General features: G+C 40.2%; 1 protein-coding gene across 1 annotated transcript; it reads right to left on the bottom strand.

Annotated features, from left to right (window-relative positions):
- Positions 1-1,386: 1,386 nt before the first annotated feature.
- Positions 1,387-5,270, bottom strand: LOC309483753 (uncharacterized protein). Its single transcript, XM_082149714.1, has 7 exons — positions 5,126-5,270; positions 4,531-4,745; positions 3,672-3,788; positions 3,501-3,557; positions 3,169-3,411; positions 1,861-1,980; positions 1,387-1,741 (listed from the first exon to the last, which is right to left on the bottom strand). Exons 1-7 carry the CDS (start codon positions 5,253-5,255, stop codon positions 1,676-1,678), a joined length of 948 nt encoding a protein of 315 aa, XP_082005840.1. The 5' UTR covers positions 5,256-5,270; the 3' UTR covers positions 1,387-1,675.
- Between the last annotated feature and the right edge of the window lie 15,624 nt (positions 5,271-20,894).

Raw genomic sequence — 20,894 nt, 5'->3', positions numbered from 1 at the left:
ACCAGAAACTGATTCAGAGGAAGTAGTGGAAGAGTGAATTGTAGCCTACAGGCTTGTCTGTCTACAAGTCGATGCATCAGAATGGTAATGCGTTTATGTAGGCTATCGCTCTCTACAATGTCGGACACATAACAGTATTTAATATGATTAGCATTTTGCTTTACTATGTTATCAAACAGCTAAAAATGTGTTGCTAATAATGTTACACAAACCATGTTCCCATTCACCTCAGACAGCTGCCTTCAAAAATCAGCATCTTAGAAATGCTTTAAAACAAGTCAGAATGTCAGTGGAGAAAAAGCTCATCATAATATCGTAGTATACATCATATACATAATTCACTCGCTATATTGCTAAATGTACATGATTATTATTTTTCATATCAACAGCAGAATATACCTGGATAACCTGGCCTCTCTTGAGACTCCCCTGCTTTGCAGCTGTTAATGATATGCTAAAACCCGGCCCCCTCGTGACGTGATTGGTTACAAGGTAGTTTGTGATGTAAGAAACACTGTCCATTTCAAACTGAATTTTTTTTTAGACTGTCTTATTTTCAATGACAACATACTCAGCTATGGTGTTGACATGAATTTGTACACAGTTTGTCTTAAAGCATAACACCACATAGACATATAAACATTAAAACTTGACTTTCATCAGAGCTGGCGCTGTTGTCGATGCTCCATGGCTTTGAATCATTTCTCCTGTCCTCGGAGCTTCATGAGGCTTCATTTCCCCATCTAAACCCTGTTCTGGATTTATTTAGTTAATTACTGGGTTTAAATCCACACTTTTTCTCCTGCAAGTTTTACATAAAAAAAAAATGGTGCATCTACTCAATGTTTTTCTTTTCCATACAAATAAATGGGTATACTATTGTAACTACAATTAAGGTAATCCATTAATTTTAAGGAATTATATTAATATTATAAAAAATAAAAATAAAGAATAAAAATCTGGTTTATGTTCAGGTCAAGATAAGATATTTAGAAGAATGTTTTTATCCATACAATGTTAGTGGAGTTCAAAACAACATTCTATATAGGGTTGACTTTCATTGTAGGAAAAAAAAAAAATATATAAATATATATATATAAAAAAAGTTTTGAACTACATGAGGATGGATAAATAATGACAGACTTTTTTTGTGAACTATCCTTTTAATTTTGCGCTCAAGGGTTGTACTTGGTTGCTTTGGTTTGATTAAAGGAGGTACAACAGACTTTAGATATCCTTGAAAGGGACTTTGGTGGTACTTGGCCTGAAAATTTGCAAAACTACTGCTTTAGATAAAAGCATATGTGAAATAAATACATAAAGGTTTTTCTAATTGTTCTACAAAGTGAAAGATATAGGGAAGTTGTAATAAATATACAAAAAGGATTGATACCAAAGTGTTCCAATCATTTATTTAAAAAAAAAGAACAGCCCCAAAGATCACAACAAAATTGAAAATGGCAATAAAAGGTGACACCCATTAATCTATAGAGAGAAAAATAAGTCTAATTAAACATGTCATTTAATGAGTAGTGTTGCAGATGGAGGGCATCTGATTTAAATCATTTCACTACAATATTGAGACATGAAATGCCATTCCATTCCATTAAAAAAAAAAAAAAAAAAAAAAAAAAAAAAGAGAATAACTGTTTACTATGTGTGTGTTATTGTCTCTCTAACATGCAGGAGCGACAGCGGCGTCTTCCAGGAGCGGCTTGTGAAGTTCTGGATCCTCCACCGACTGCAAAACCACACACAAACATGAACACACACAGCAGCAGCTCTCAGAATCACTCATGATCACAGTGGATTTGACGGATTGTGGTGATGATGATGATGATGATGATGATGATACAGTACCTCTGCATCTTCATCCTTCTTGCACAAAGCTTTCCCAGTCAAAACACAGAAACTGATGTTCACACAGAGCTGAAGGACCGACAACACTATCATCACGATATCTAGTCCTCTGAAGGCCATCTAGAGGAGGGTAAATATAATGATTTTAGATATACAAAGACAGTGCACTCATATGAGTCAATTGCCAACTGTCCCAAATGACACACTATACACTATGCACTTATACACTATGTACATGCACTAAATAAGCTTTTTTTTAACACTATTTGAGCACAAAAAACAACATTTGTGGGACAGTTAATGTTGGATTTTGTTGCTAATTTGAAATATGTTTTTTAAATGTGAGTGTTGCGAGTAGTTTTTAGAGATTTATGAAGATTTATGTAAAGAGGACTTTGTCTTGGATTCCCGAAATAGAAGGTAAAAACTCCATTCATTTTCTCCTTTAAACTGTGGAGAAACTGTGAGCTACAAGGTTGTTAATCGATGGTATTTGCTTCTGTTGGAGCCGTCAGCCCACATTATTGCAACTTATTTTGAAAGTAATCTTTTTTGATGAATCCGTGGTGAAAAACGACATTACCTTTGATGACCAATCAAGTTGAAACAGACAAAACAGCTCTTTAGCTCCGCCCACTCCCATGAAGCACTGCGAATGACTAAACCGAGTCGGTCTCCCTATACGCTCTAAAAATACTTAAAAATGTGTATATATCTGCATATTTTGCAATAAACTTAAAACATATTATTTTTATTTTATATAATCTTAAATGAGTAGTTTAATTTGATTATACTGTTCACAATGCTTCAAAGAACTGTAATTTTTCCCTCATTAAAGCTGTTAAGAACACAGTCTTGTACCTTTGTCTGCTTTTCAAATACTTTTTTGCTTCAAACCAAAGTTTGTGTTATGTTATGATTCACCTCGTAGCTGTTTGACTTGTTTCATGGCTTTATAGCTCTTTAACAAAGACTTTTTAAAAATCAATGGGAGAAATGAATGGAAAAAATACTTCTGGAACCAGTGGCGCTGAAAAATTGGCCAGGCTTTGTTGTTGCACTCTATAGTTGGCCAGAGACATTGCAAAAATGGCCGCTGAGTAAACAGACTTTCCTTGAAAGGGACTTAGAACTTGGTTCATATATGAATCACTATTATGGTGCTTTTTCTTTTTTTTTTTTTGGAAAGAAGTGACCGAGAAATTCCATTTTGCATTTTTGGAAAAGTACTAAATCTTAAACTGAGTATGTTTGGAAGAAGATTTGATGAACAGTAGCTTGTCTTACCACCATCTAAACAATCATTACCTTAATGAGATTCTTGTAGTACAGACAGGCCTCTGCCATACGTCTCTCTTCAGGGGAAGGCGTATGGTAACGATCATAACTATTATAGTTATAGTCTGAATAGCCTGAATAAGAATTGTAGCTTTCGGGACAAGAATCGTAGTAGTATCCAGAACGATCAGTTGCAAGGTCCACTGAATACAGCGCAACACCTGTGATAGCCAGTGCAGCACAGACTACATTCAGAATCATTCCGATGACCAGCTGTAAAACACAAACAATATATTATATATATATTTAAACGTGCAAATATGGACCTGTCAAAAACACAGATTCCTTTGATAAACACTTACCAGACAAGAAGAGGGAAACTTAGCTGCAAGAATACACACGATTCCAGCTACAAAGAACTAATAGACAAAAGCAAACAAACAAAAACATCTGTGCATTTTTTATTTCTTTCAAATTTGCTTTAGATTTTGGATAAATCAAAAGAATGATACAAAATGAGGCCCAAGTCTTACCATACCGCCGAGCCAAAAGGGTCCATTGGCCATTATATACATGCTCCAGTATAAGCCAAGGCATACAAACATGATCCCCACCACAATATTAAGGACACCAACTATCATCTGCACAATCTATGGAACAAGAGAACAATATTTTTTATGCCACCAGCTATCAAGAATCTAAAAATAAGAATATTCCTAGTTGGCACAATGACATTGTAAGCCAACCAATCAAATTTTTGCCTTCGCTATGGACAGGCGAATTACTTCACGACTTTTCCAAAATGTTGTATATTGTTTGAATAAATTGAATTAGCTTGCATAAATATATTTGCAGCTAAAATGTAACTTTTCTCAAAGTTGTAGCTTGGCACTAATATAATTTTGACTACTCCAAAAACTGCATGTTATATTTTTGTTTGATTTAGGTGTTTTAAAAATGTTTCTAATACATTGTACTGACAAAACCAATTGCAACCAAATTGTGAAATGCTGTAAAACATTTTTAAGCATCTTAAATCTTGGGTATCTTTCCTACCCCCCGGTTTCACAGGCAAGGCTTAAGTCTAGTCCCAGACTAAAATGCATGTTTGGCTGAGCTGTCTTAACTGAAAGCAAATTGCACTGACAAATCTTAAAATATACAGTATTAGTGCCATTGTTTTGTCTCAAGGTGCACACCAGTAATGTTTTTTTTCTAAGGCATGTTTTTAAAATGCCCTAATTGAACTAAGGCTTAATCCTGGCTTAATCTAAGCCCTGTCTGTGAAACTGAGCCATAGTGTTTAAATTAAATCTATCCAAAGTAGTCTAAAATGACATGGCCTGAAAATCAAAAAGGGTGTTTTGCAATTACTGTAAGTGTCTGACTCACCCCAAGAGCTGTGTGGATGTTCGTCAGCTTTCCTTTCATATTCTGAGATACGAAACACACTGGACTGCAGCACAGAGAAGCCAGAATCTGACACAGTACGGGCCATTTGCTCTTTGGGTTTGAGGAGACGGTGATGACCGTCAAACCCTCACCCTGAGACACTGTCATAGACATGCTTTCCACAGGTAACAATGGCTGATCCTCCTGTTTCTTTACTGCATGAAACAACAAGGACAACAAATGATTACTGGTCATCATTTTTGTATGTACATAAATTCATCAGGTTTGGAGGATACAAAGCAACATTTAACACTTTAAACAGACTTTTAATTATAATGATGATAGTATGTAAATACAATAGGTGAATATGTTTATTTATCTAAACAAATTTAGACCTGAATCAAAGTTAAAAGGAGGAAACAGGGCAAAAATCCAACAGCTTGTGTTTTCTATAAGGAAGTTGTGGTGCTGCAGTCTAGCGCTGTTTAACCATTCACAGTTTGTTCATTAATATTACAATTATTGTCTTTTTGTTTTTAAGTTTATTATATTATTGTTCATTATCTGAAGAAACACAGTGTTATCTCAAACTCACCTTGTATGGCACGTCTATACAAGGTGCTGATTCTAAGAAGAGTCTCAGTCCAGAATAAAGATGCCACGACTCTTTGCTGGGGTTTTTTTAAAGCGGAGTTTTGTTTTGTTCCAGTAAGTGACTTCCTCATAGCGTTCAAACAAGTATAACAGGAATGTTCTTGTTCTTGTTCATGATGACTTGAATTACTGTTTAATATGGGAGATGTAAGCAATATTGTTATTTTTTTGTTATTTTACCAATGTTACCATCACTTCACAATGTTGAATCATATAAAAGAAAGATTTAATGGTTTTAGGGCGAATTTGAAATGCACTGTAAATAATTGATTATTGTATAGGCAAACAGCGCCATCTATCTGCTGTTTATTGCTATTACGGTAGTAGAGCGAGACTTGGGCTGCGTTCCAGTCCAAAATTGTCATGCCCTTCACTCGCTAACTTCCCTCCGTCTCGTTCACTCGGATGTACGTCATTGCTTACGATGCACGAGTGCCCACTACTGGCGGAAACTGCGGCGGGCTGAATTGGAACGTCCTAAGCCCTTGATCACTTGGAATCAGCTGTGGAGTTGATTTATTATTTAAAAAAATTTCCCTTTAAGAATTTGTTTAATGCAGCATCCAAATGTATATAGGTGTGTGTGGGTTGTTTTAAATTAAAAATATATATAATTAATATATCATAGAGTTGTTTGTTGTGGTGGTGATTAGACGAGATTTGTGGTGGCGTCACAATCGTACTGCATTGTGGGACATATAGGTGCCTGAAGTGTACATATGAAGTAGACTCGCTCCCTCGGTCAAAATCGAGGGAACAAGGGTCTGTCCATATAAACTTCCCTCGTCCACTTCACGAAGTGGAACGCACTTCAAAATGGCGGCGGGGATTCCCCCGAGGGGAAGTGCTTAGGGAAGTTCGCAAGTGCGTGTCTTAAAGTGGACTGGAACGCAGCATGGGGGTCCACTTTTAGACACTATGCACTTTCCCTCGGGGGAATCTCTGAATAAAAAATAAATAAAAAACAATAAAAAAAAGAACTATGATATATTATTGATATATATATATTTTTATTTAAAACAACTCAAACACACCTATATACATTTGGATGCTGTACTTAAAGGGAAAATAATAAATCAACTCTATTGCTGATTCCAAGTGATCAAGGGTTTAGGACTGCGGACTGCAAGAGAGGGGCGTAACAGGAAGTGGGCGTAACTCGAAGGGGGCGCAACTTGAAGGGGGCGTAACTTGAAGTTGTCCAAATCGCTCAGAACCACATGATATGTAAATGTCATACTCAAAACGAGATGTTGTCGGCAAGATGCCAACTCGTATAGAGAGAACGGTAAGAATATTTTCCCGAGATAACCGTGTAAATCGAAGTGTAGCCTATAAGTCATATTGCCGCTTTTTAGATTGCAGCAAGGGCAGAGCAAAGCGTTTGGAACTTTGAGCTTGTCAATCTGTCTCGCTGAGTGTCTCACAGATCAGCACAACACAGTAGGCTAGTAGATCGCCCTGGAGTGGTCACTTGCCATTATTAAAATATAAATGCATGGGTAAGATATCACCTAATAGATGTAAATGCATAGATGTCGCCTAATTTATTGTTTTCTACCAGTTTACAACTGTTTCCTCTTTATTTTGTGTGCAGCTGTGGTGCTTGTGAGTGATGATTCCTCATTTGTCCTTTATCATGTGTCCTTTATCCTAAGTTATGATTCAAGTCGAGGTTCTAGTGCTAAAATAATTTTAATAATCATAATATAATAATTACTTCTACAGTAGACTAGTGCTTTGTTTTAGACAATAAGTGTTTCTTTTAATTTCACATTTTTCTTGCTGTGGTGGCACAACACTACTAAAATGAATAAGGAAACACTGCTACCAGAAAATTTCATATAATTATTTTTTAAATCTGAACATGTTTTATGCATGAACCCGTCTCTTCTTTTGTCAACAGGTTTGGTAAACTGGAACACATTTTCAGAGGAGCATATAAGGACCTACATAACTCTGTATTTAATATCCTGTTGCATTCAATGCAATTCTCTCTTCAAAGACTGTGAAACCTACAGGAGATGTGGACTGAGGAGAATACTACAAGGATTATATTCTACTGTTTTTATGTGGCTAGGGGCACTCTCTGAGATGGGATTTTCTATTGGATGTAATGCTGCAGCAGTAGCCCAGAACAGACAATATTAGTGCCAGAACATATTAGATTGGGTTTGCATAAACCCTCGTTGTGTTGCCTTTCAATTAAAAGATTTTGTTATGAGTGTGCTTGTTGTTCATTTGTCTCAAAAGTATCATAAGATTTGTTTGTCAGCGGTGCATTTGGCTGTTCATTAATGCTGTTGACATCAGTCAAAAAATGTAATCATCAGCAAATCAGGTGTTTTCAGCAAAATCAGATGTTTAAAATTATTTATTTAAAAAAAAAATAAAGAAAAAGAAATAAAGCCCAATTCCAAAAGGATATATTAGTGCTGGCTCTACACTCTAGTTGAGGTGGGACGAATAATTTATAAAACAATACATTGCAATATGGTTTCTTGCAATAAATTATCAGTACCCTGGAGCTAATGCAGATTGCAGCTTGCTTTACTGTATACCAAAACAAGCATTTCGGTTCTTGAACAGCTAAGAGTCAGTTCAATCAACTCTAGTATGTTAAGTTTATGTTAAACTCTTGATGACTTTGATGAGATACACCGACCGGTCTGAAACTTGAAGGGGCGTAACTTGAAGTGGGCGTAACTTGAAGGGGCTTAACTTGAAGTGGGTGTAACTTGAAGGGGCGTAACTTGAAGGGGCGTAACTTGAAGTGGGCGTAACTTGAAGGGGCGTAACTTGAAGTGGGCGTAACTTGAAGCGGGCGTAACTTGAAGCGGGCGTAACTTGAAGGGGCGTAACTTGAAGGGGCGTAAATTGAAGTGGGCGTAACTTGAAGGGGCGTAACTTGAAGTGGGCGTAACTTGAAGGGGCGTAACTTGAAGTGGGCGTAACTTGAAGCGGGGTAACTTGAAGGGGCGTAACTTGAAGGGGCGTAACTTGAAGTGGGCGTAACTTGAAGTGGCGTAACTTGAAGGGGCGTAACTTGAAGGGGCGTAACTTGAAGGGGCGTAACTTGAAGGGGGGTAACTTGAAGGGGCGTAACTTGAAGGGGCGTAACTTGAAGTGGGCGTAACTTGAAGCGGGCGTAACTTGAAGGGGCGTAACTTGAAGCGGGCGTAACTTGAAGGGGCGTAACTTGAAGGGGCGTAAATTGAAGTGGGCGTAACTTGAAGGGGCGTAACTTGAAGGGGCGTAACTTGAAGTGGCGTAACTTGAAGGGGCGTAACTTGAAGGGGCGTAACTTGAAGTGGGTGTAACTTGAAGCGGGCGTAACTTGAAGGGGCGTAACTTGAAGCGGGCGTAACTTGAAGGGGCGTAACTTGAAGGGCGTAACTTGAAGGGGCGTAACTTGAAGGGGCGTAACTTGAAGTGGGCGTAACTTGAAGTGGGCGTAACTTGAAGGGGCGTAACTTGAAGCGGGCGTAACTTGAAGGGGCGTAACTTGAAGGGGCGTAACTTGAAGGGGCGTAACTTGAAGGGGCGTAACTTGAAGGGGCGTAACTTGAAGGGGCGTAACTTGAAGGGGCGTAACTTGAAGTGGGCGTAACTTGAAGTGGCGTAACTTGAAGTGGCGTAACTTGAAGGGGCGTAACTTGAAGGGGCGTAACTTGAAGGGGCGTAACTTGAAGTGGGCGTAACTTGAAGCGGGCGTAACTTGAAGGGGCGTAACTTGAAGCGGGCGTAACTTGAAGGGGCGTAAATTGAAGTGGGCGTAACTTGAAGGGGCGTAACTTGAAGGGGCGTAACTTGAAGTGGCGTAACTTGAAGGGGCGTAACTTGAAGGGGCGTAACTTGAAGTGGGTGTAACTTGAAGCGGGCGTAACTTGAAGGGGCGTAACTTGAAGCGGGCGTAACTTGAAGGGGCGTAACTTGAAGGGCGTAACTTGAAGGGGCGTAACTTGAAGGGGCGTAACTTGAAGTGGGCGTAACTTGAAGGGGCGTAACTTGAAGTGGGCGTAACTTAAAGTCTTGCAGGCTGCAGACAGATTGGAGATACATCACATGTGACGTTTCCAAGTGGTCAAAATATCTTAAATTTACAAATTAGTACTACATTGCAAATGATATTAACATGTTAAGAAGCTTTTTTATGTAGGCCTATCTGGAGTCGAATGCATCCTGCTTTTATTTTAGCCTTATAAATTATTGCTTTGTTCAAACAATACATTTAGTGTGGATTATTTGTGTTTTGTGTAAGACTCACTAATATATGCGCCAAACAACAATTATTCTAAATCGTGCCGCTTTTGTTCATGATTTATAGTAATACTGTAGATAAAGTGATGGAAGCTAATACCAAGAGCATGCATTTAAAAAAGTAATTAATTATAGTTTAATGTAGTCTTTTCAGCAAAAAGCTAATGAGCCATTGAAATTGCAATGCTTTATTTAGTTCAGAAACAATGATCATACACCATATCAGACAGTTAAGAATGTTAAAACGACACAGTTAAAGAATGTTAAAACGTCTGTTTAACAATTCTCAATTATCTGATAAAAATGACGAGAACATACATTTCTTGATAAACCCATGGGAAAAAGTAAAGACTGAAAAATCTTAGGTCCTATTGAATTTGATGACCATTTCAATCAAGTCAAAACTTGGAAAATCCATGGCTATGATCCCAAAACAAGGCTTGGGATTCTTTTTAAATTCCTTTGCAAGATGATCATACAACCAGGGATTGATTTCCTCTGCCAATGTTTTTGGCATTAAACAAACCCCCTTATATGTACCTAAGCTCGTGCCACTCGAGTAGCTCAGACTCAGAACAGAACTCGTTTTTGATTGACATTGATTAGCAGCTTCTGCCAGATGCTTTTTAATCTTTCCCACTTTGTCTTGGACTTTAGTTACTTTATAGTCTCCTCTGTTGTCAGTTTCATTCAAAATAATACCCATCTTAAAGCTGTTTTTCTGAACAAAAACAATCTTTCCTCTTACTTCACCAATCTTTGGAATTGACTCCTTATCCCAGACATCTTTAGCATTTCTAATCATGTTTTTAACTAAACTCTGAACTTTTCCCTTAGGAAAAACGGGCTTAACTCTGAGAAGCACTACCTCCTTTCTGAACTTAGTTAAAAATGACTGTGCTGAGAACTTTTGACAATGATGTCCATTGGTAACTCGGTCCATGCATAATTTTTAATTTATAGCCAGACACTCTGAGGTCGAAGTAGCATATCCCAGCCTTTAGCTGGTCCTCTAGTGACCATGCCTGACATTCTGCTGTTGCTCCTCCATAAAGAGCCATGGCTTCATGGCTACCAGGAATAGTGAGGGTAGAAATTCACTTTTCATCATCCAGATTTTCCATCCAATTACTATTAGTGTCAGGTGGACTGGCTTTTTTGCATCCATTAAATGTTTGTTTTTCGACTTCGCTTTCTTCAGGGTCCAGAAAGTCATCATCTTCTCCTTCTTCTAGATTTTGCCCATTACTCTTGAGCAGTCTGTGGAACAAAACCAGAATATCAAGTTAACAATGTCCTTGATAATAATAATAATAATAAAAAGTGATTCTTCATATTAAAATGCATAGAACTATAAAAAATATTAAAATCTTTTTTTCTGGCACAAAGCAAATAACAAATTTTGCACAAAAAAAAAGGAAAATATATGATTTCGTTTTTAACTATTGTAAGCAACAATGATCCAACATCAGCCTATACGGTCCCCTCCATGATACACTGTATGATAAAAGCATAAACTGACCATCAGTTGTTCTTTAGGTGATAACATGCAAAAATTAAGACATCCACGCCTGCGATTAAAAGGCATTTGAATATGACAGAAATGTCACATGGTCAGACAATATTTGATGGTCTTCTTTTATCAGTGTTTGGTGAAGATTAGTTGGAAATGAGAGCCAGTGGTCAACCTCACCAAATCTTTTTTAGATCTGGAATGATGTTTATGAAGTGTTTCTGCTTGTTTCATACAAACCAAAGTTTCCAACCTATGTGATTTCAACAAGTCATTCTGTACAGTCATGAAGCAGACTCCTCATTTGATTATTATTATTATTATTTTCATACTTACAACAGCATTAGAATAAACAGAGTTTTCCCTGTAATTATCTTCATCTTTACCTGTGGTTAGCAGAGAATAAAACAATACATTAGTAAAACGTATATATCTCTAAACAGAAAGGTGAATTTAGAAGGTTCCACAGACATTAAAATAAAATATACTGAAATGACTTTTCTAGACACAAAGCAAATGACAAATTCTTTTTTTGTAAAATTGTGTAAAAAAAAAAAAAAAATGTGTGCAGCGATCACTGCCTTTATTCCCATTGTGACCCAAAATTTGAAATCATTATTTCACATTATATGGACAGAGTCCAAAAAAATTTCCCTTCGGGGACAATAAAGTATATCTTAATCTTAATCTTAATCTTAAAAGCATAAATTGACCGGCCAGTCCACCTTCTCTTCAGTGATAACATGCAAAAATGAGGACAGCCACACACCTGCGATTAAAAGGGACTTGAATTCGACAGAATGTTTTATGGTGTTCTTTTATCAGGGTTGGTTACCTCAATTCTTGAACTGAAATTTAAATTGTCTCCACCATATCAATGAATAAGGCCGGGTAAATGGAAACAGTATAATGGTGCAGTATAGAAACCATGAGCAAATACTATCACTAAAGGTGCTAGCCTATATCGTTATTGAAGCTGCTTTCCTTTAATTAAAGACTGATCCTTGTGTAAAACTGACATTCTCAAAACTGGTTAAAACAACATTTTGAAGGCCCAGACTACACAGCTAAATCTTTATGCAGAAGCTATAACACACATAATTGTTGTTACTCTGAAATGAAACAAACAATACAATGCATAAATTTAGAATAATTATTTTTGATGAATCATGACTGAAAATATGTGCACATGCATGGTTACTGAATATGTTTTCTGCTTCTGAATTACAACCAACATTTTGTTTTCATCATGAAAACGTCTCGGGTTACGTATGTAACCCTGGTTCCCTGAGAAAGGGCACGAGACACTGCGTCGGTGACGACACTATGGGAACGCCCTTCAGCGTAGCACGTCTTTCATGAATGAAAACGAATCCAATCCTATTGGCGTTGCGTCATGACGTAGCGTGTGACGGCATATACGGATGTGTACAAAAGCACGCCGGCACACTGAAAAGTCAGCTTTGCTATGAAGCAAGTCGCTCCAGGCGGGGTGAGGCATGGCGAACCGACGCAGTGTCTCGTTCCCTTTCTCAGGGAACAAGGGTTACATACGTAACCTGAGACGTTCCCTTGGAACTCGAACTGCGTCGGTGACGACACTATGGGAACGAGATACCCACTATGCCACAACGAAACCCGCCTGTCCCAGTGTGAAACTGACTTCAGGCACAACTAGGACGAGAACACTCGTGTGCCGGGTGTAGAGGGAAGGTCCAGACTGTAGAATCTCATGAATGTGTGCGTAGTGGCCCAGCCAGCTGCTTCACATATATCATGGATAGGTGCCCCTGAAAGGAGGGCTTTGGAGGACGCCATGCCTCTAGTAGAGTGAGCCCTCACGGCCATAGGTGAAGGCAAATTGCGCACCTGGTAGGCCAGGGAAATAGTCTGAACGATCCAGTTGCTGATGGTCTGTTTAGAGGCGGGGAACCCTTTCTTGGGGGACCCGAAGCACACCAGCAACTGATCCGCTTTCCTCCACTGTAAAGACCTCTGAACATAAATGCTCAGTGCTCTGACAGGGCAGAGCAGATGAAGTCTACCGTCTTCTGCCGTCACATGAGGTGGGGGATGAAACGCTTGCAGAACCGTAGACCTAGCCATAATGGCTGGCACCTTAGGGACGTAGCCTAAACTGGGGGCAGGATGGCCTTGACTCTCCCAGGAGCAAACTCCAGGCACTGAGGAGATACCGAGAGTGCTTGGAGATCTCCCACCCTCTTAAGAGAGGTGATGGCAAGGAAAAAGGCCATCTTGAGAGTCAGGTTCTTGGCCTCGGCCGACTCCAGGGGTTCGAAGGGGGCCTCAACCAACGCTCCGAGGACCACTGCCAGGTCCCAGGTGGGAACCCTGGTGCGAGTCGCAGGTCTCATCCTCCAGGCTCCTTGGAGGAAACGTACGACCAGCTGATGCCTCCCCAGAGGCCCATCACTCAGAGGAGCGTGGAAAGCCGCAATGGCAGCCACGTAAACCTTGAGCGTGGACGGGGTAAGCCCAGCAGAGAAGCGGTCTTCTCTGGGTCAGCAGAGAAGAAATATGTTCAATCAGTCAAATATGGACTACTGTCTGGCTTAAATAACATCACAAGAAGTCAGTCTTGTATGTTTATCAAGTTAATGTTCAAGGACTCTTTGTCCAGAAATTTGTTCAGTATAGCTCAAAAATTGACTTTTGTACTGCTGATGAAACACCAGAAAGATTCTACGAGAATGTATAGAAAATTCAAGATCGATTACTCTTGGGTCAGAAATATGTGCAGCAGGTCAAAAATGGACTACTGTCTGGCTAATACAACATCACAAGAAGTCAGTCTGTATGTATAGTAAGTTAATGTTCAAGAACTCTTTGGACAGAAAATATGTTCTGTAGGTCAAAGAGGGACCTCTGTATGCCTGATTTGACACATAACATATGTGCTTTCACATTGCTAACTTATTCATTTTTGCTTTGAAGGGAAATTATTGCATTTACCCTTTGCGTTACAATGCATAGAATAAACTACTTCATACCTCATGTGCAATGAAAAGATAACATGAGTGTTGCATTGCACAAACGATCTAAGAATTAGCGTTGAATAATAATGTATTATTATATCTAACTATATCAGTTAGATCTTTTTATGCAGTGGAATGTAACTCCAAAAATGGTATCTCTTCAATGCACATCGGAATGAGATAGTTACGGTATGTTTGCAATGCACTCATAGCTTTTATGTTATTCTTCAATGCACAAAGTTAGATTGTGTGTGAAATTCAATGCAACTGCACAAATTGTATTTCCTCAAAGCACAACGCAATGCGTTTGGGAATGAGTTAGTTCTGGAGAGCAATGCAATGCAATGCAAAAAGTGCATAACCTATGTTATTCTTCAATGCACAATGTTAGATCGTTTTTCCAATGCAATGCAACAAAACACATGTTATCTCTTTAATGAACATATGGGAATGAGTTAGATCTGGTGTGCAATGCAATGCAATGCAAGAAGTGCATAGCCCATATGTTATTCTTAAATGCACAACGTTAGATCGTTTGTGCAATGCAATGCAATGCAACAAAAAACACATGTTATCTCTTTAATGAACATGGGAAGGAGTTAGTTCTGGTGTGCAGTGCAGTGCAATGCAAAAAGGTCATAGCCTATGTTATTCTTCAGTCCACAACGTTAGATCGTTTGTGCAATGCAGTGCAACAATATATATGTTATCTCTTTAATGAACATGGGAATGAGTTAGTTCTGGTGTGCAATGCAATGCAATGTGAGAAGTGCATAAACTATGTTATTCTTCAATGCACAACGTTAGATCGTTTGTGCAATGCAATACAACAAAACACATGTTATCTATTTTATGAACATGGGAAGGAATTAGTTCTGGTGTGCAATGCAATGCAATGCAAAAAGTGCATAGCCTATGTTATTGTTCAATGCACAACGTTAGATCGTTTGTGCATTGCAATGCAACAACACATATGTTATCTCTTTAATGAACATGGGAATGAATTAGTTCTGGCAAGAAGTGCATATGTTATTCTTCAATGCACAACGTTAGATCGTTTGTGCAATGCAATGCAACAACACATATATTATCTATTTAATGAACAAGGGAAGGAGTTAGTTCTGGTGTGCAATGTAATGTTGAGGCACATCATTCAGAAGCTAGGGTAGCATTTAAGGCATGGGTGCATGCAGGCAGACCTAGAAATGGCCCGATCCTTGAGCATAAAAAATTTACTAGCTCAACACTCAAATATGCCATCCGTTACATTGGTAAACATGAACAGGCTATGAGAGCAAACTCAATGGCTGAGAAACTTAGGGGTAAGGATGTTAATGGCTTTTGGAAGGAGGTGAGAGCTCTGAATAGGGCCAACACATTGCTTCCATGTGTCGTGGAAGGGGTGTCTGGAGCTGAGAATATTGCTGAGCTGTGGAGGCAACACTACTCCGCCTTATTTAACTGTGTTAAAAGTGATCCCTATAGAGTGACAAATATTGCTAACAGTAGTCCAGTGATAATCACCTCCAGTGAAGTCTGCCAGGCAGTAGCACAGCTATCTGACAAGAAAGCAAGTGGGTTAGACCACATTACAGCAGAGCACCTTAAGTTTGCTAGCCCTAAGGTGGCAGTATTGCTTGCCATTTGCTTCTCTGGATTCATGACCCATGGTCTGCTACCTGAATCTATGTTGTCTGTTACCCTTGTGCCAGTTATTAAGGACAAGGCAGGCAAGGTTGGGAGTTTGGATAATTATAGGCCAATAGCCCTAGCCAGTGTGATATCCAAAGTACTGGAAAGTATTTTGCTTGATCGTTTAGGTCCTTTTATTGGTACCACTGATAATCAATTTGGCTTTAAAGCTAAGTTTGGTACTGATTTGTGTATTTATGCTCTGAAGGAGGCAACTCATAAGTACATAAGACAGAACTCATCCATGATAATTGGGTTTATTGATGCTTCTAAGGCCTTTGACAGAGTCAATCACCATAAGCTATTTGAAAAACTGAGACAAAGGGGTGCCCCTGATAGCATTATAAGAATCCTGGCTTACTGGTATGCCAACCAGAGTATGCAGGTTAAATGGGGTAATATAGAATCTGCCACTTTTGGGGTAAATAATGGGGTACGTCAGGGGGGGGCTACTTTCACCAGCCCTCTTCAACTTTTACATGGATGAGTTATCCCATCAATTATCAAGTTGCAAAACAGGGTGTATGATTGGTAGCACCTTGGTTAATCATTTTATGTATGCTGATGATTTGGCCATTTTCTCTCCCAGCAGTGCTGGTTTTCAGCAGCTACTGAATATCTGCTCTGAATATGGGGTGAAATATGATGTGTTGTACAATGCCAAAAAGAGTGCTGTATTGATATGTAGGACAAAAGGGGACAGAGATCTTTGTTTTCCAGACTTTTATCTGTCAGGACAAGTGATGAGTGTCTGTAATAAAATTAAATATCTGGGTCATTACATTACAGATCAGTTATCTGATGATGAGGATTTGTACAGGCAGCGTCGCATATTATATGCCCAAGCTAACATGTTGGTAAGAAAATTCAACATGTGCACGGATGATGTCAAAATTTGCCTGTTTAAAGCATATTGCACTCCTTTGTATACTGCTCCTTTATGGACTAAGTTTAAAAAGGCAAGTATGCAGAAGCTTAAGGTTGCTTATAATGACTGTATGAGGATACTGCTCAACAAACCCAGGAGCTCCAGTGCAAGTGAACTGTTTTGTAATGCAGGGGTCAGTACCTTTCAGGCATTATTAAGGAGACTCATTTACAAATTTATTTGTCGCTTGAATGCCTCCAAGAACAGCATTGTTATGCGGTTGGTAAATCCTGGGTTTAGTGCCATACGATATCAATCTTCACTGTGGAAACACTGGTATAACTGTCTTTTATAGAAATGTTTTAGTGTTGTTTCTCCTGTTTTTACCTCTTTGTATATGTTTATCTTTCTCTTTTTCATGTATGTTGAATGTCATGTCTCTGCCTTCTGAATGGACCATGAGTCTGGAATAAAAGTTGATGATAATGCAAGAAGTGCATATATGTCATTCTTCAATGCACAACGTTAGTGCAATGCAATTCAACAACAACACATATGTTATCTCGTTCATGAACATGGGAAGGAATTAGTTCTGGTGTGCAATGCAATGCAATGCAATGCAAGAAGTGCATAGCCTATATGTTATTCTTCAATGATGCACAACGTTAGATCGTTTGTGCAATGCAATGCAACAACACATATGTTATCTCTTTAATGCACATGAGAATGAGCTAGTTATTGTATGCATTGCAATGCAACAAGCGCATAGCTTATATGATATCCTTCAATGCACATCGTTGTCTCTGCAATGCAGTGCAACCTCACTCATGTTATCTCGTCGCTGCACAATGGAAAAAGTCAGTACTGGGATGCATTGAAATGCAACAAGCGCTTAGCTTGTATGTTATTGTTCTATTAACATTGTTAGATCCTGTGTTCAGCACTTTTCTTAAGGCACAAATGAATGAGTTATTTCTGGCATGCATTGAAAAGCATCGTGCATAGCTTAAATGTTTTTCTTAAATGCTAAATCTTAGATTGTGTGTGCAATGCAATGCAACACTTATGTTTATCTCTTCTGTGCACACGAGGCTATTCTATGCATTGTAATGCAATAGCTAATGCCATCATTTCCCTTCAATGCACAAATGAATAAGTTTGTTGTAGTGTGCAGCAGTGCGAAAGCACATATGTTATATGTTTCATTGCATAGATGAAATAGTCCTCGATCTTGGACTTCCTATACATACTCATAGACTCATTCTGATAATTAATAAGCCATATATATGTCCATACCTTTTGATCTAATTTCTGGTCAAAGGGTCCTCAAAAGTTTTTAAACTATATAAAGTTATAGACTCCTTCTGATTATAAATTAGCTATACAGAGGTCCCCTTTTGACCTACTGAACATATTTCTGGCCAAAGAGTTCTTGAACATTATCTTGCTATACTACAGATTGACCTTGTGATGTTATATTAACCAGCCAGTAGTCCATTTCTGACCTACTCAACAGACTTCTGGCCCTAGACTACTCGATCTTGAATTCTGTAGTATTCTATCTGTAGTATAGCAGTCGAATTTTGTAGTTCTTTTTGTGCTCAGGTTACTACCCGAACCCCGAAGTTACGTAGTGCCAGTAAAAGCGATACAGACCCCGTCAGGCTATGGCAGACGTGTCATTAAACCTATGTTATATCAGGCAGACAGTAGTCCATATTTGACTGAAAAAGATTTTGAGCAAAGAGTTCTCAAAAGTTTTTAAACTATATAAAGTTATAGACTCTTTCTGGTGATAAATCAGCTATTCAGAGGTGCCCTTTTGGCCAAAGAGTCCTTAAAGATTAACACTATACATTCAGATTAATATCTTCGGATGTTATATCATCCTGACAAAAGTCCATATTTGACATACTGAAAAAATGTTCTGGGTCTTGGAGAAACTCCAGTACTGAAGCAACCGGGCAGTTAACTGGGTCCAATTCACGCTCTCTGCACCAAATAGAAAATATATTCCACTTCAGGCCATACAATTTCCTCATGGAGGGAGCTCTGGAAGTAAGTATAGTCTCAACCACTCCTGCTGATAGGCCGGCTTCTAGGTACTGTGCCCCCTCAGGGGCCAGACCCACAGTTTCCACAGCTCGGGCCGAGGGTGGAGAACTAAGCCCTCTGCCTGGGACAGCAGGTCCCTCCTCAGAGGGATCTGCCATGGCGGGCCTGCCAGGAGTGATATGATATCCGAGAACCATACTCGGACCGGCCACAAGGGGGCTACTAATAGTAGGCTGACCCCGTCTCGACGGACCCTTTCCAGAACTCCCGGGAGCAGAGCGATCAGGGGAAAGGCATACAGACGTAGCTCCCTGCTCCCTGGTTCTGGTCCCCCGGGACATACATCGCCCTGAGAGACGACAGTCTCCACTGGGACCACAGGAGGATCTGATGCGCCAGTCTGCACAGAGGGCGCGACCTCAGACCCCCCTGCGAGTGAACGAGTGAACTTCCTGTTCTAACACCAGACCCTGCTCTGGGTGCACTGAAGTTCAGACCACCCCGTTGAATTTTGGTGGGCGGACCTGGAACTGCAGTCGGTAAGAGGAGCTGGATGATGGCTGTGACTGATTCTCTCTAGCAGCCACCCTCCTAGACCTTGAACGGCATGGGAGATACTGCCTGAATGCTTCACTCTGCTTCTTTGTGTCCTGAAATCTGTCGACGACAGCATTAACCGCCTCGCCGAACAGACCAGAGGTAGCAACAGGTGCATCAAGGAGGAAGGCCCTGTCCTTCTCCTTGATGCCTGAGAGATTAAGCCACAGATGCCTCTCCGTGGTTACCAGTGCTGCCATAGATCGACCGATGGCGAGGGCCGTCTCTTTGGTAACCCGGAGAGACAGATCTGTGGCTTTGCAAAGCTCGGCTATATCCTCCATTTTAGGACCCTCGCCTTGATCTATGTCTCTTAACAGGTCGGCCTGGTACGCCTGCAAGATGGCCATCGTGTGCAGGCTCGCACCAGCCCGACCTGCCGCCATATAAGCTCTGCCCACCAAAGCAGATGTAGTACGACATGGCTTGGTGGGCAGTGCCGGTGTTTTAAGGGATGATGCAAGGTCGGGTGAAAGATAACTGGCCAAAGTTTCCTCAACCCGAGGCATCATCCCGTATCCGTTCTCTTTAACCCCCACAATGTTTTACTATAATTTAATATTGGGGGGTTAGACAGGCGCGCTGAAAAGGGCCTGTTCCAGGATTTACACAACTCGTTGTGTAAATCCGGGAAGAACGGTAGAGACCGGCGTGGAGGCTGTGCGCGGTGTTTCAGGAAGCGCTCGTCGAGTTTGCTAACTAACTTCCTGCCTCTCGTGTGGCCAACTAATATCCAGTTTTGCCACAGCCCGCGTTACAACCTCCAAAAGCTCATCATAACTGGGTGCAGACTGGATAGATTGTTGTGTCTCATTTAGATCCCCCTCCACAATACTGTGCACGTCTAATTCCTCAGAATCAGACAGCTGCAGCACTGGGTCTACATCCCGAACAGGAGAAGCCGCGGGGCGGGCTCCCAAACGGGGGATAGGGGAATCTGAGCTTTCAGATGAGGATCGGGAAAGTGCCACGGCAGTCACTCTTTGCGAGCCCCACGATCTAAGCCGCTGCATCGCCTCGGCGGATGCGGGACCTGAACCGCGGGGAGCGCATCTGGCCGTCCGCGGAGAACAAAGCCAGGCGGGAACGCAACACTCTTACTGAAAGAGACTCACAGTGGCCGCAAGCAGCCCCCTCGAGGGCTGCCTGGGCGTGCTGCATTCCCAAACAAGACACACACATCTCGTGTGTGTCCCCAGCCGTAATGTAACGAGGGCATGGGCACACGCACTTTTTAAACTGCTCACTTGCCATGATATAGAATATATGTGACAGACAAACAACACCAAACACCGAACTGATTTTCACACACACTTGCTGAATAGCAAAAAGCTGACTTTTCTGTGTGCCGGCGTGCTTTTGTACACATCCATATATGCTGTCACACGCTTACGTCATCACGCAACGCCAATAGGATTGGATTAGTTTTCATTCATGAATTCAGACGTGCTACACTGAAGGGCGTTCCCATAGTGTCGTCACCAACGCAGTTCGAGTTCCCTCGAAAGGGAACTGTAACCATGTTGTGACAAGAAAACCACAAATCATGAAATAGCTATCACTGAGATGACCCCTCATGATTTTATCAAGGTCAAACCTCACATAATTTGAATCTTTCTTGCAGGAGTTACTTCATGTTGAGATCATATGGAAATTATTATTATTATTATTATTAGTAGTAGTAGTATTAAAAATACATATTACTTAGGGTATATTTGAAAAGTACATT

The sequence above is a fragment of the Leuciscus leuciscus genome (genome assembly GCF_965113295.1).
Source record: "Leuciscus leuciscus genome assembly, chromosome: 20".
NCBI classification, from domain to species: domain Eukaryota; kingdom Metazoa; phylum Chordata; class Actinopteri; order Cypriniformes; family Leuciscidae; genus Leuciscus; species Leuciscus leuciscus.
The sequence above is the reverse complement of the archived record's forward strand: the minus strand, read 5'-3'. Positions and strand labels throughout refer to the sequence as shown.

What these genes read in the sequence shown, in the direction of transcription:
- LOC309483753 (XM_082149714.1), bottom strand. Translation starts at nt 5,255, where the DNA reads ATGAGGAAGTCACTTACTGGAACAAAACAAAACTCCGCTTTAAAAAAA. An exon ending in ACATCCACACAGCTCTTGGG is followed by an intron (nt 3,789 to 4,530) that starts GTGAGTCAGACA and finishes CTTGTTCCATAG; the next exon opens with ATTGTGCAGATGATAGTTGG. An exon ending in AGAAGGATGAAGATGCAGAG is followed by an intron (nt 1,742 to 1,860) that starts GTACTGTATCAT and finishes GTGGTTTTGCAG; the next exon opens with TCGGTGGAGGATCCAGAACT.